The 13,264-nt window shown below is 40.1% G+C and overlaps 2 protein-coding genes across 3 annotated transcripts; both read left to right on the plus strand.

Moving 5' to 3' along the window:
• The first annotated feature begins 2,177 nt into the window (after window positions 1-2,177).
• Window positions 2,178-6,988, plus strand: loxa (lysyl oxidase a). Of its 2 annotated transcripts, XM_026338892.1 has the most exons (7): window positions 2,180-3,051; window positions 3,344-3,452; window positions 3,890-4,027; window positions 4,965-5,121; window positions 5,930-6,025; window positions 6,215-6,330; window positions 6,428-6,988. In XM_026338892.1, the coding sequence occupies exons 1-7, from the start codon at window positions 2,451-2,453 to the stop codon at window positions 6,432-6,434; spliced, it is 1,224 nt and encodes a 407-aa protein (XP_026194677.1). In that variant the 5' UTR covers window positions 2,180-2,450; the 3' UTR covers window positions 6,435-6,988. The 2 variants fall into 2 exon arrangements, with proteins under 2 accessions (XP_026194678.1, XP_026194677.1); XM_026338893.1 differs by lacking the exon at window positions 6,428-6,988 and having other exon boundaries at window positions 2,178-3,051; window positions 6,215-6,334.
• A 987-nt stretch (window positions 6,989-7,975) lies between these two features.
• snx24 (sorting nexin 24) lies at window positions 7,976-13,248 on the plus strand. Its single transcript, XM_026339833.1, has 7 exons — window positions 7,976-8,176; window positions 9,808-9,891; window positions 10,367-10,471; window positions 10,752-10,846; window positions 10,962-10,991; window positions 11,107-11,171; window positions 11,335-13,248. Exons 1-7 carry the CDS (start codon window positions 8,108-8,110, stop codon window positions 11,403-11,405), a joined length of 519 nt encoding a protein of 172 aa, XP_026195618.1. The 5' UTR covers window positions 7,976-8,107; the 3' UTR covers window positions 11,406-13,248.
• Window positions 13,249-13,264: the final 16 nt, after the last annotated feature.

Genomic DNA, 13,264 nt, shown 5'->3' on the forward strand with positions numbered 1-13,264 from the left:
ATTCATTAGGATGTATATTAAAGTATAAATCATTGCCACATTGTGCTTTTAAAGGCCTAAAAAACTTGGTTTCATGTTGAGTAATTATCTTTATCATTCAGTATTCAGATCTAAATGAAAGATGATAAAGGTGCTATGTGGTATTTTTTTGACCACTAGCAGCACTGTAGAGCACAGACAACCCTGGAAGACCACCACCAAGTTAATGTGGATGTAAATGTTTCTAAAATGTGTGTATGAGTGCCCATTTAATATACTTAGTTTAGGGTTTATGTTTTATTCTAGGGCTTATTTAACTCACAGGTCCAGGTTCCTACACCTACACAGAAACGGTTGATAAAAGTACAGCAACAACCTACGTGGAAAACCATGCTGTATTGTAACTGTATTCATTGTTGTTTTATGGTTTTGTCTTTGGAAATGTAAAAAAAAGTACATTTTTGTGAGACTTATCAACCTCTGTACAAACACTTAACTAATCGCTAGCAGCCCACCCTCTTAATTAAGACCACTTAGTGGGTGTAGCAGCTTTAAACAGATGGGCATTTGCGGATTTCACCAGCAAAAGGGGTATACAATTTGGAAAAGCTCACGATAACAAATTATATTAAGTAGACTGAAACATGGGAGTGTCACTGCCAACCAGCATGCCAACACACAGTATATTCACCTCAAACGTTGGGCCTCTGACTATGTGTAACACTGGCATCAAACTTCAGTAAAGTACAGACCACACAAAGAAAAATATGACCTCTTCAAATGATCTGCTCCACCAGGTGTGGTGTAGTGACAACTGCCATTAAAGTTTGACAATCAGATCAGAGCATAGTTAGTAGCTTCCGGGTATAAATGTGGATAGCTGTGTGTCTGTGAAACATGCAGTCCTAAAGAAGAAAGCATTGATCCCAGTAGAACTACCATGGATAAATAGATGGTCCGTATTGATACTTGTCTCTATTTTTAGTTTTCTGGTATCTGGTCCTAGGAGCAACATTATCTATCATAGACATAAAAATTAAATCTTAAAGAAATAACTTACAGTGTGAAGTTTGTCTAAGGCAAAACTTTAATCCCCCCTTTCCTGAACAACTCCCACGGGTGCTGATAAGAAAAAGGCCATTCAGCACTTCTTTGCAGTTGTCTGCCGCCTAGTGTTGAGATTCTCGACACTGCAACTTCAATGTGATTAAGACTTGCATGTTATTCAATGCTGCATCTATTAGCATGCTTCTGTAGTATGAAGTCGAGATCTTTTTGGTGTTCGGAAAGGTTTTTGCCACCTTGGTTTCTCGCCAGTAGCTCTCCTAAAACTTTGTGAATTGAAAAACTGTAAAATCCGTGCGACTGTTTGGTGTGGTTTAACAACAGCCATTGTGTGGTCAATTGTGGAGATGCTAGAAAGAACTTTATGGCTTGCTAGTTGGAGGAAAATGAAACCCTTGGATATAGTTTCCCAAGCTATGCATTATACCTCAAGTGTAGGGCAGTGATTTGACTGGGTTGTAGCAAGTGATTTACATTTATCAAGAGAGGATTGTGGGGTCAGCAGACTGCCACCAGACACAGTAATACAGATATCACATATCACCACAGCCTCATTTTGTTTATTGCTCAGTGCAGACTAATTATGACCTTATAGAAAATGACTGTGAGATGCATGTGATGAGTCCTTCACGTTTTCAGCAGAGCTCCAGCAAACAGGACTGAGGCGCGGCTGGGGTGGAGGGGGGTTTGTGGGAGATGGTTTCCCAGGAAAAAAAAAAAAAAAAGCTGCAGGGCCTTCAAAGAGTCATGTTTAGGTTTCTGAGATCCTCCTATGAGAAAATGGATGTGTGTAGAGACTTCTGGCGCAGTGTGTTGCAATTTGGTCAGGAGTTCATCCAACAGTCAGAGAAAAGGCTATCAGGCTGTATCACTGATTTGGCAGAGAAGGAAAAAAATGAAGACAACATACTGACGTTTCTTAGAAGTAGGTCATATTATTCATACACTGTCAAGACTGTATCTGTTAGTGTGTTTGACTGCTTTTCATAAAAGTGAGTGAGTGAAACTGTGATGAGGAAAATAAGATGGACAGTTTGTTACTAACACACATTAACCACCTCTCAGACACAGCTGGCTGGTCGTGATCAGACATCACGTATCCAGTTATATGAGCAGAAGCAACAACAGCAGCAGCAGCAGCAGCGAACTTGTATAACGAATACAGAAACTCCAAAAGCTGAACTCCTCCTCCTCCTCCTCATCACCATCTCGTTGGGCGCATCTGCAGGCTGCAGGATCAGAGCGATATGAGTTTACACGGATTCACTGAAACTTAGCTTTTCTCCTATGCTCGCTGGATCTCCTTCAAATGGAGATGAAGGATTTCTGAGTGAGAAACAAGTGGCAGCACCAGCTCTTTTGAAATCCTCGCTTTGTTACATTCGTCTCCTTTAACTGAATTAATAATGGGATTACGCATATTTGGCACGCCACTTTACGCATACGCGTGCGTCTATTTATTTGTTTTCATCCTGCAAGCTGCCCAGTCTCAGAAGAATCCGGAGCGCAACCAAGGAGCAGCTCTCCGACAGACGCTACAGTGGTCACACAATGGGAAGATCTTTAGCATTTTAAGTCAAGGCTCGGAGTATCAGCCACCGAGGCGGCGAGGCGCACCCCAAGAGCAAGTGCAGGCGCGTCCTGTCACCATCATCCGAGATGCGGACACCCAGAGCCAGTCGGTGGCAAACCAGCAACAGCACCCTCCCCGGCCGGCGTCAAGCCCCCCGAACCCCCGTGGCCTCCCGCCTCCGCTCCAACGCCTGGTGAAAGCGCACGAGCAACGTCAGCATCACCATGGACGGCCCGGTGAGCGCACGGGGACGCAGAGGAGCAACAGGGTCAACGAGACCCAGGAGAAGGTCACTGACATGATGGTCGGCGACGATCCCTACGACCCGTACAAGTCCACTGATAGTGATAATCCATATTACAACTATTATGACGTTTACGAGAGACCAAGACCGAGATCGAGACCCGGATATGGCACAAGTTATCATCAGTACGGTAAGAGTGGTGGACGCGTTTTCCAAACATGTAAACCATATTGAAATTGTTTGTAATACTGACATCAGGCAGTTAATGAGTTCATGTGTCTCAGCTAGTGTCTCTCCCTAGCTTCAGATTTCTGTAAGTCTATATCTTAAAGGGATTTCTTATATTTGTACAGAAATATGCTGAATTGTTGTTTTCAACTTATTTAGATTTGTTAGTTGACTTATGCTGTACATGTAACACTTCTCTGTGCTGTCTCTTTTAGCTAATTTCACTGTCATTGTGCTTTTGTTTGTTACCGTAGGTCTTCCTGATCTGGTACCCGACCCATACTACATTCAAGCTTCTGCTTATGCACAGAGAGTCCCAATGTACAACCTGAGATGTGCAGCCGAGGAAAACTGTTTGTCAAGGTATAGACTCCTGTCTGGACTAATCCACTAAGAAAGAAAAAGAAAAGTTTCCAGCCAAGTCTGAGTAGGATCCTGAAAGCTTTAATAACCACCTGAAGTGTTTGTGGGTGAGGGCAGTGGAAGCATATGATGAGGTAAAATTAACCAAATCCTGCCACTGATGGTGGAGAGGGGTGGAGTGGTGGATTTGTGTAACGGTTTAATCATAGTTTGCCGGAGGAGAGAAAGCCCAAATGGTAAACACATTATCGAAAACTAACCCAAACAACCACATGCCCCCAAACTATTTTTCCACCCACAATTTAACACAGGCTGCCTTTACTCAGCTCCACTCAGAGGAGGGGGTGTAGCAGGAAAAACAATCTCAGTGATGTAATCGTCTCCATATATGACCGGGGCTTTTTTTTTTTTTTTGTTCTTCTGGTTTGGGCCTGCAGCTCAGCCTACAGATCCAGCGTTAGAGACTACGACAGCCGTATGCTGCTGAGGTTCCCTCAGCGAGTCAAGAACCAGGGGACAGCCGACTTTCTTCCCAACAGGCCACGCTACTCCTGGGAGTGGCACAGCTGTCACCAGTGAGTATAATGTCATGTCACTACCGTCCACCTCACCATCACACAACTTGCTGGCCTTAACCCTCTGAAGTCCAGGTTAGGTTCATGGACTTTTAATGAAAAGCTTTTATGCATTATTTTAGACTTTGATCAGATCATTTGCAACAGTTACTGTATAAAAATCAATAATACTGTTTATTTATATGTAAAGTGATACTTTCTTTATCAATGACTTGCTAGCAATCCCATCACTGCCATTACTTGTCTTCAGTCTGTCGCTGTGGTATGGCACCCCCTGTTGAACCTCAGTTGTGCTACTCTTTCACTGTTTTGAAATCTCATATTACATATGATTGTAATATGCACCTTTACTCCTTCAAAGATTATATTTTCGCTTTTTCCAGCCTCAGCATAAAGACAGTATACCAACTCTGAGCCTTCACAAAATAACACGACTGAACTTCACATGGCCTTTGAATTCAGTTCATTTAAGAACTGCAAAGCCAGACACTGTAAAAAGAAAATTGTGTGATGACGGTAACAAGCCAAAAAGGAAAACTGCTGGTATTTTTGTCCCTTTATTGAGCTTATGAGAAAGTGCCTAGCTTTTTCCTTGGCTCTACAGAAACTACGTCAGCCCATAGTTATGTTGTGAAACAAGCGGCCCACTGAACTAATTCCCAATATGGAACATGTTTGGCAGCAGTCCAATAAACTGCTGAGCTATACTGTACAGATTTCTTGTCAGTGTTTTTTAAGTCAGCTGATGAGACAAACTGTGAAAATCCAGACTGTTTTTGTCTCATTAACAAGCGCTTGCTTTCAGATAAGAGTGAAAGCAGATTCAGACGACTAACAGTACCTGATTGTTTTAAAAAGTCCCACGTTGATGTTGAACTCGCTCAGTTTAGATTTAAAATGGTCTGGAGTTACTAAACACTGTGCTGCTGATCCACAGGCACTACCACAGTATGGATGAGTTCAGCCACTACGAGTTGCTGGATTCCACCACTCATCGGTCAGTGGCTGAGGGCCACAAGGCCAGTTTCTGCTTGGAGGACACTTCCTGTGATTATGGATACTACAGGCGCTTTGCCTGCACCGCACATACCCAGGTCTCCCATTCACGAATAACCACTAAAAACCATACTTGCAAATGTTATTAGTGCCTTTAAATATTTACAGCTATATGTTTATGTGAAACTCCCCAGATAACTATTATGTAACTCTGCTTAGGAGCATTTTAGTTTTGATTTTGTTAAATAGCCAGATTTCTTCCCGTGTTGAGTTGGTGAAGACTAAAACAGAACTAAAACAAAGTAAATATTGGTATTAATAATAAACAACTCAAATAATATATATAATAATACCTTCAGCACAGTATTTGGGTTATTCTTGACTGTTCACAGTAGGAAAAGCCATTTTGAAACAGAATTGTTTAAAATATAACTAGGAAGAGCTGCTTTTCACTAAATGACCTGGTCTAAAAGGTCGAGTGGAGCTCAGATAAACAAGCTCTCCTTTACTGGGACAGATGTCTTTTAGAGAGAGCAGCTGTGTCCTTTTTTTGCAGCCAGTGATGATGGTGATTTAATGATGTCCTGTTTCTCCTGGAAGACGATCCCACCTGTTTCAGTGTGGTTCTTTTCCAACCCACTCGCTCTGTTTTATTTGTATTATCACTGGCACTTCCTTTTCATTTATTGTTGACATTGTGTCCAAAAACAACTCTAGGACTGAACCTAAATATAGCTGTCATTTTTGTTTTAAAAATATAACAGAATATTAAAGTATATGGTTTTGTTCTAATCATTAGATATTAGAATGTGATATCATTAAAACTGTTACACGTACTATGTTATATGTATAAAAATGATATGTGTAAGTTTATATCATTTTTTATATTGATGGTGTCCAATGCAGGGCCTGAGCCCAGGATGTTATGATACCTACAACGCAGACATCGACTGCCAGTGGATTGACATCACAGATGTGAAACCTGGAAACTATGTCCTGAAGGTTTGTTAGAAATACCAGATGATATTTTGCTTCCTATACCAAGGTCTTAAAACCCCCTCAGCAGAGTTACACTGTGGTGGAATTGCTTGAACACTTGATTTATGTCTCATCGGTCTCAGAGACATTTATCTCTGCTGCTGTTACTGACTCTTATATATTTTAATACATTTTTGTTGATGGTCTCCACAGATCAGTGTAAATCCATACTACCAGGTCCCAGAATCAGACTACAGCAACAACATTGTGCGCTGTGATGTTCAGTACACTGGCAACTACGCCCATGTGTCGGGTTGTCACATGTCACCGTAAGTGTCGGGGTCTCAGGTGATAAACATTTCTTTAATATCTACAGTGTTCTGCATTAATCATCTTAATCATCTGTTTTATTGATTTTTTTTTTAGATACTAAGAAACAACAATCATTAACAGCAGCTCAGTGGAGGTGATCTGTAAATGATGAAGAAGAGGACTGCATAGGAAAGCATATGAATCAACATAAAATAAGATATACGTTCATTTTAGAATTTGAAATATTCCCTTTTTTTTTTTTTTTTACAAAGTAGGAATCATCTGACTTATAATACAAGATGATGTTTGCTTGTGTTTTATTTTTCTCCTTACTGAAAAGCATTTTCTTATTTCTCTTTTTCATTTTGCTTACTGCTATTGCATTATAATACACGTATTTCATTCCACTCGAAAGACAGTGAAAGAGTAACGTCTGTTAAAATTAAAAAAGCCTAAAATAGACAAATATAAACCTAAACCAGATTGTCCCTCATTGTTAAGTCAATATCAATGATGTCACAATTTTAAATTGAAACAGGAAAATGTAGTTGTCACATTAGAAAAATGTATTTGTTGCTTTTACATGCAACACAGGAAATTCTCTTTATTCCAAAGCTTTTGGTGAAACGTACTTGAATAAAAACTTGTGATATGTTATCACTTTTTTAGACAGTTTGAAGTGACTTTTATCTCCTTGTCTTATTGTTTCTGTCATACCGATTAATTTGCACCATACAAAAATATCAGCAAAAGGTTAAATGTAATAGTGGTTATTTTTATTATCAATGAAGCAGCTGATTATTTTTTAAAGTGAGTAAAATGTCAGAAAATGGTCTAAATACCCACAGTCCGTCGTAGACACAGCTGTTGAAATCATAAATTCAAGTTAGGGAAGTGTGATGTGATTTCACTTCCACTGCGTCACACTGGAAAATGGTGGTGACACATCCAGCTGAGGATGTGACGCGTTACCATGTCACATGTGCTCCGTGTTATCAATTTGTAATCTCCAAATTTAAGCACAGATAACCATGACGTCATCGTGGCGCCATCAGTTTCTTTTTCTCTTGACAAATTTCGTCCCAGAGCCACAAAGGAGACGTTATATCATTGTTTTAACAGGCAGCCTCAGTATGTTTAGAAAACTGATATATCATTAAATTGTAATTTTAAGTAGTTGAACTTCTATTTGAACCTGTAACCCATGACAACATAAAAGTGTATTAACAGATTATAAATGACAATATCAGTTTTAATAGTACAAAATAAGACGACACAGGATATGTTATACTTGTCTAATGGATTTATCTTATAGATCAATAAACAAAATGACCTTAAAGCTGGTTTGACATCATATAATTCTAAACCACGAATTAAATGTTTATTTATAGGCCTTCTGCTTGATAAGTTTTATTAATACAACAATGACTATTACTTAATAGTAAATATTTCTGATTACATGTCAATATATGTTAAAGTGAATCTTTTCACAGCTCAAACAAGGTGTGAGCATGTATTTTACCTGTCAGCAGACATTTGGGGAACTTGTTCTGTTTGACCAACATTCAAATAAACCGTGCAGCCTCTGCAGCCCTGCCCACGGCTGCATCCTCCGCTCCAGCAGGGCGCACCACTGAGGCTGCTCTCTGCATCCAGTGACTTTTATCAGGCTGCCAGAGAAACTGGAGTAAACCAACACCAGCAGCAGTGTGAGTGAGTGTGCGTGTGTGTGCGTGTGTGTGCGTGCTAGAGGATTAAATATTACCTACAAAACTTCACGTGTCTGGAGTCAAAATGCATCCAGTGAGAGTGTCCATCCCGTCGTTTCGATCGGAAAACAACTCGGTGGAGAAAGGATACACGGTAAGCTGCTCAGGATAACCTCTGTGTGTGTGTGTGTGTGTGTGTGTGTCGTCTGTCCTGCTGCTGTCATCAGGTTTTATTGTTAAAGTCAGATGGGATTTCTCTGTCCTCTGTCAACTACAGCAGTGTAACAGATCGTGTATCAGTGTAAATATGTCACTGTGGATCTCAAGTTGTTGTTTTCCGACTCTTCGGATGAGCCGTGAATTCATCTCGTCTCGGATCAGATCAGATCAGATCAGATCAGATCAGATCAGATCAGATCAAAGCGGGGATCGTGATTTGTGACCTCGCAGAGAAACATTTTTTACCACTTAACATCACGATCAGACCGACTTGTGAGTTTAGATCTAATCAAAGAGCAGGTGGGAATTTAACCCGAGTCCAGATCAGCTGTTCCATGACATGAATACACAGGTTTAAATGGAGCTCCCATCAACTCAGTGTAGATGAGAAGTTGTTCAAGTCTGCACTAAAACAGTGCTCTGGTACACAAATAAACACTGAAACACGCTTTTCTCCTCCTCATGTTGGCCAGTAAAATCTCTTATTAATGTGTTTTTAATGTTTGAGAACAAAATCCACAGTCTTTCATGCCAGTGTACTTATAATTGTATCTGGAGCTGATGAGGCAGCATTAAAACTCTATTAGTCAGCCTCATATCAGCTGGTATAAACTGTGACATGGTTACAGCAAGAAAAATATCTGATAATGTTCATATGGGCATCAGACTATTGTTTTAAGACATATTGCAATTTTACTTAACCTTTTAAACTCAATTCAGTTCAAATAAGGGGATATTAAGATACCATTTCTCTACTTCATCATCCTTTAATTCCTCCTATTTATCGTGGGATCACTACGGATGGCGGCCAGCATTGTAGACAATCGTATGTGTTTTGTGACAACAAACATGGCGACAGCTGGGGGAAGAAGTTTTGCTGTTTTAACATGACAACAATACCGGACTGCACAAAAAGCAAATCCCTACAGCCAGGATCCAGAATCAGGTGGCCCCCACAAAAAGACTAGAAGCATTGAGTTGGTTAAGGTGTTAGAGGGTTTCAGTGTTCAGGAGACAACATAGTTCAAATGAGAAAGGTGCAAACACTACGAATGAATTGAATGTTTGTTCTTTTTCTTCAGTGCAGACAACTTTTTTATTGATGAGCTGGTGAAAACCGTCCGAGCTGTTCCAGGGTTTGTTAAGGGTTATTACCCGTGTGTTTATGCTACCAGTCCAGAGTTGCATTAACACCTCTGCTGTCATTGAAGACTGGATTTCCTCTTTTTACATAACGCTGGCGAGAACAGTGACGTGTTTGCAGAAAATGTGACACTTAGGGAAGAATCCAGCCGAGTGAGGGAAGTAGAGGACGGTCTGTTGACAGTAAATCTGACAGATCATTTTTTATGTCGAATTCAGCAGCCAGATGTTTCCTGTCAGTGACTAGCTGATATCAACAGTTACAGACAGGCTCACAGTCGGCGTGTGACAGACTGACCAGCTGACTGTTTGCACTGGGAGGGGACGTTTTTGGCTTCTGCATGCTGGTGATAAATCATCATTCACCCAACCGACTCTCAACGAGTAGCACTAACCTTTTGTTTTTTTGTTTTTTTCTATCAGGTCTTTAAAATTGACGTGTTGGTGAATGGCAGGCAGCACGCTGTAGAGAAACGCTACAGTGAGTTCCACGCTCTGCATAAAATGGTGAGGTTTAGTGCAGTTTATGATCATTTATTGGTGCTGAGTATTTTTAAGAGTTCATGTCCTCAACTTTATCCTAAGGTTCTCTGGGTGGGAATCGAACTGTGGAGTTATGGCATCCGCCCCAACTACTATGCCAACAGATGCCGCATGATGTTCACATATTAGCCACTGTATTAAATGCTGTTTAAACTGTGCTGAACTGCATAAAGTGCTCAATGGATTAGTCAACTGGTCAAACCACTGAAATTTAATCAACACCCATTTCATAATCCAACCATTATTGATGTTTTGGAACAAGATTTCATAGTGACATTAGTCTAACATTTCAGTTTATAACACAAACATGCAGGAAGACATGTTAAGTCCAACTATCACTGTGCACAAGTACAGATTAATACAGATGCTAGGATGGCTGGAGAATATTTTAAATGTGTAGCTTGTATATTATTTTAACAATGTGTGCAAATGCTTCCAGCTAAAGAAGAGCATAAAGCCTCCTGAGATCCCTTCAAAACATGTTAGGAACTGGGTTCCCAAGGTCCTGGAACAGAGGAGACAAGGTCTGGAGTTCTACCTGCAGGTACCCTGACTCACCTTCACTCCGCCTGCTGGGGCCGTGCAGCTCGCATGAAGAGCTGAAGCGGTTCTTTAAGTCAGTCTCATGCACTGATACGGTCTCTCTGTGTTTACCAATTACAAATTTAGTCTAACCCAAAACAAACACATAAACTACAGTACAGATGTAGAACAGTTAAACAAATTTGAACTGCCAAAACACAAGTCATGCAGGTCACTTCAGCTCTGCACCACTGCTCCATGCGCACGTTGCAATTTGCTTTTGTTTTTGTCTCTTTTGTCAGACTATAATTATGGAAAATGAGGTTCTTCCAAAGATATTCCTGGATTTCCTGAATATCCGCCATTTTCCTTCGGTGCCAAAAACAGAAAGCTGTGGGTGAGTTTAAACTGCAGGTTTCCTGTAAAAGTTGTTGCTCTGTTTTTTATATATATGTCTGAGGGAGTGTTTCTTCTCAGGCTATGTGGCCTAATTTTTGTCTTTGCTCTTTAAGGTCGTTTGACACAGAATCGGAGGAATCAAGGTGAGTGCCTTTTGTTTCTTGTATCAACAACTATATGAACCATCAGGTCAGGTTCTCGTTTTGTACTTGAAACTGTTAAAATGTCTGACTTCTGACTTGTTTGCACTCCTTTCAGTAAACTGTCACATCAGCCCGTCATGCTCTTTCTGAGAGACCCCTACCTGCTGCCAGCTGCACATGGTGAGTCCAGCCTGCTTAAGACTGATATCATAATATTCCACATTATTCTGTACTGTAAAAGCACAAATCTATGTTAAGTGAACTGTTAAACCACAACATTTTATCTGCAAAACGTTATTAAGTGGACTTCTTCACATTTATAAATGTTCTTCTTTGCTTTCAGATGCATTTTCTAATGTTGTGATTGAAGGTGTGGTTCATGGAGTTTTCTGCCCAGATCCTCAGCCCAGGTAGAGTTGCAGAGCCGAATCCGAGGGAATATCACTACAAACGGATCGTATCTTCGCACCATTTTCGGTGTATCGGGCAACATCGCAACATGTTAAGAAACACTGAGCCTCATAAACATTTCCTAAAGCATATAAACAAAACTCCATGTATTTCTTTTATTTTAAGAAAGGGTGCCTAATCTCTCAATACATCACTGACACTACGTGAAAAACATAACAATCTGCAATATAAATTAACTTCGTTTTAAGACATTATAATCAAAATATTTAGGAAAAAAATGTCATATTCAACAAGATTATTTTCCAGAATTATAGTGCTTAATACAGTGTAATAAATTATCTTAAATAAACATTCAAGAGCATCTGGAAATAAAAAGACTAATCAAAGCACAGGGAGTTTTCCTTTGCCAGAGACAGAGGAGGGTTTCTGGCCTGTAAGGGAGCAGCACAGAGCTGCAAACAGGGAGCTGCCACTCCCTTTGTAGCGCCAGTTATGTGGCTTTTTAATTTGTTTTGAGCTGCCAAACGGTGCCAGCGCAGGCAGTGCAGTGGGACAACGTGGATGAATTTTTTGGTGGAGTTGACAACTTTGTGCCACATGGTAAAGTGGAGGAGATTTGAGCTTAATGAGTGGGTTGTGGCAGTGACGTGGATCTCATTGGATACCTACGAAGGCCTGTTGTAGTGTTAGCGAGCTGCTCCAAGAGCAGCTCAGTTTGATGAGGAGATGTTTTGGGCACAGAGCCAATTTAAAATGCAACCACAGCACAGAGAAATATGTGGAATAACCTGTGGGAGGGGAAGGACACACTGAACACACCGTCGCTGTGGAAAATAGATGTTGACATAGTTGTTACGAAATGATTATTGTGATTTGTTTATTACGTGTTAATGCCTCTGTGGTCCTTTACTTGTGTTTCATATTCCCCCTGTGGATCTTTCCTCATCACACAGAGGATCAGTGAGATATGAGCCTTAAGAACAACCTATTAAAACTAATCATGGGATATGAACTGCTACACACGAGCTCTCTTGTACTTAGACCATAAAGAAAAATAGTGCAGTATAAGTTATTCTAGTCTATGCAAAAAGTTATTTCCCTTAATGATACGTATACACAACATATAAATAGGTGCAAGCAGGTTTTCACGGCAAGGTTCAGTTCATGCATGAAGATGAGAATCATACTGATTTGTGTACAGGAGTAGAAAAGAGGCTTAACACTTAAATAAAGGTCAGTATCTAACACTAATACCAGTTAATTTACATTTAATATTCAATTTACACATTATAGGAGGGAGGTTCCACAGTTGGTGGTGATTACACGCACATAGGGATGAAAAGTGTGTTTTGTTTTCCAGGGCACGTGGTGATTTATACGACTTAAAACCAGTAAAATACTGTGCAATATGAAATAAAACAAAAATAGCGTTTGTTGTTGCCTGTAAATTGAAGTCTGTGAAACTATGAACCATCTCCTGAGCTGTTTTGAACTCTTTAACAACTCGTTGTGTATTTTGTGTTGTACTTCTGCCTTTAGAGTTTTCACATGTGACTGGACCTCCACTACAACTCAGTTTTAACTACACATTAAATGACTCTTAAACAATTAACCTCAGATAAACAAAGCATGCGTTGATGTTTTAACAAAGTAAATCATTTCCTAGACATCCATTTTGCGGATTTATATGTATTTATATTATGTAATGTCGTACTGTTTGTGCTCAGACTGTGTGAAAAGTGTCCACGTGCCATAACGCCAGCCTAAAGTGAACTGGAAATCTTCTGTAGCACTTTAAGATGGACTATATGTAAAAGACTGACACCAATAAAATGTATGATTTTCAGCAATGTTTCACTGAT

Source organism: Anabas testudineus, chromosome 22, assembly GCF_900324465.2.
Source record: "Anabas testudineus chromosome 22, fAnaTes1.2, whole genome shotgun sequence".
In the NCBI taxonomy this organism is placed as follows: Eukaryota; Metazoa; Chordata; class Actinopteri; order Anabantiformes; family Anabantidae; genus Anabas; species Anabas testudineus.

Excerpts from the sequence above, each read along its gene's own strand:
- loxa (XM_026338892.1), top strand. The coding sequence starts at position 2,451 with ATGGGATTACGCATATTTGGCACGCCACTTTACGCATACGCGTGCGTC. Across the intron at positions 3,453-3,889 it reads GAGGAAAACTGTTTGTCAAG|CTCAGCCTACAGATCCAGCG; the intron begins GTATAGACTCCT and ends TTGGGCCTGCAG. Across the intron at positions 4,028-4,964 it reads GAGTGGCACAGCTGTCACCA|GCACTACCACAGTATGGATG; the intron begins GTGAGTATAATG and ends GCTGATCCACAG.
- snx24 (XM_026339833.1), top strand. The coding sequence starts at position 8,108 with ATGCATCCAGTGAGAGTGTCCATCCCGTCGTTTCGATCGGAAAACAAC. Across the intron at positions 8,177-9,807 it reads CGGTGGAGAAAGGATACACG|GTCTTTAAAATTGACGTGTT; the intron begins GTAAGCTGCTCA and ends TTTTTCTATCAG. Across the intron at positions 10,472-10,751 it reads GTCTGGAGTTCTACCTGCAG|ACTATAATTATGGAAAATGA; the intron begins GTACCCTGACTC and ends CTCTTTTGTCAG.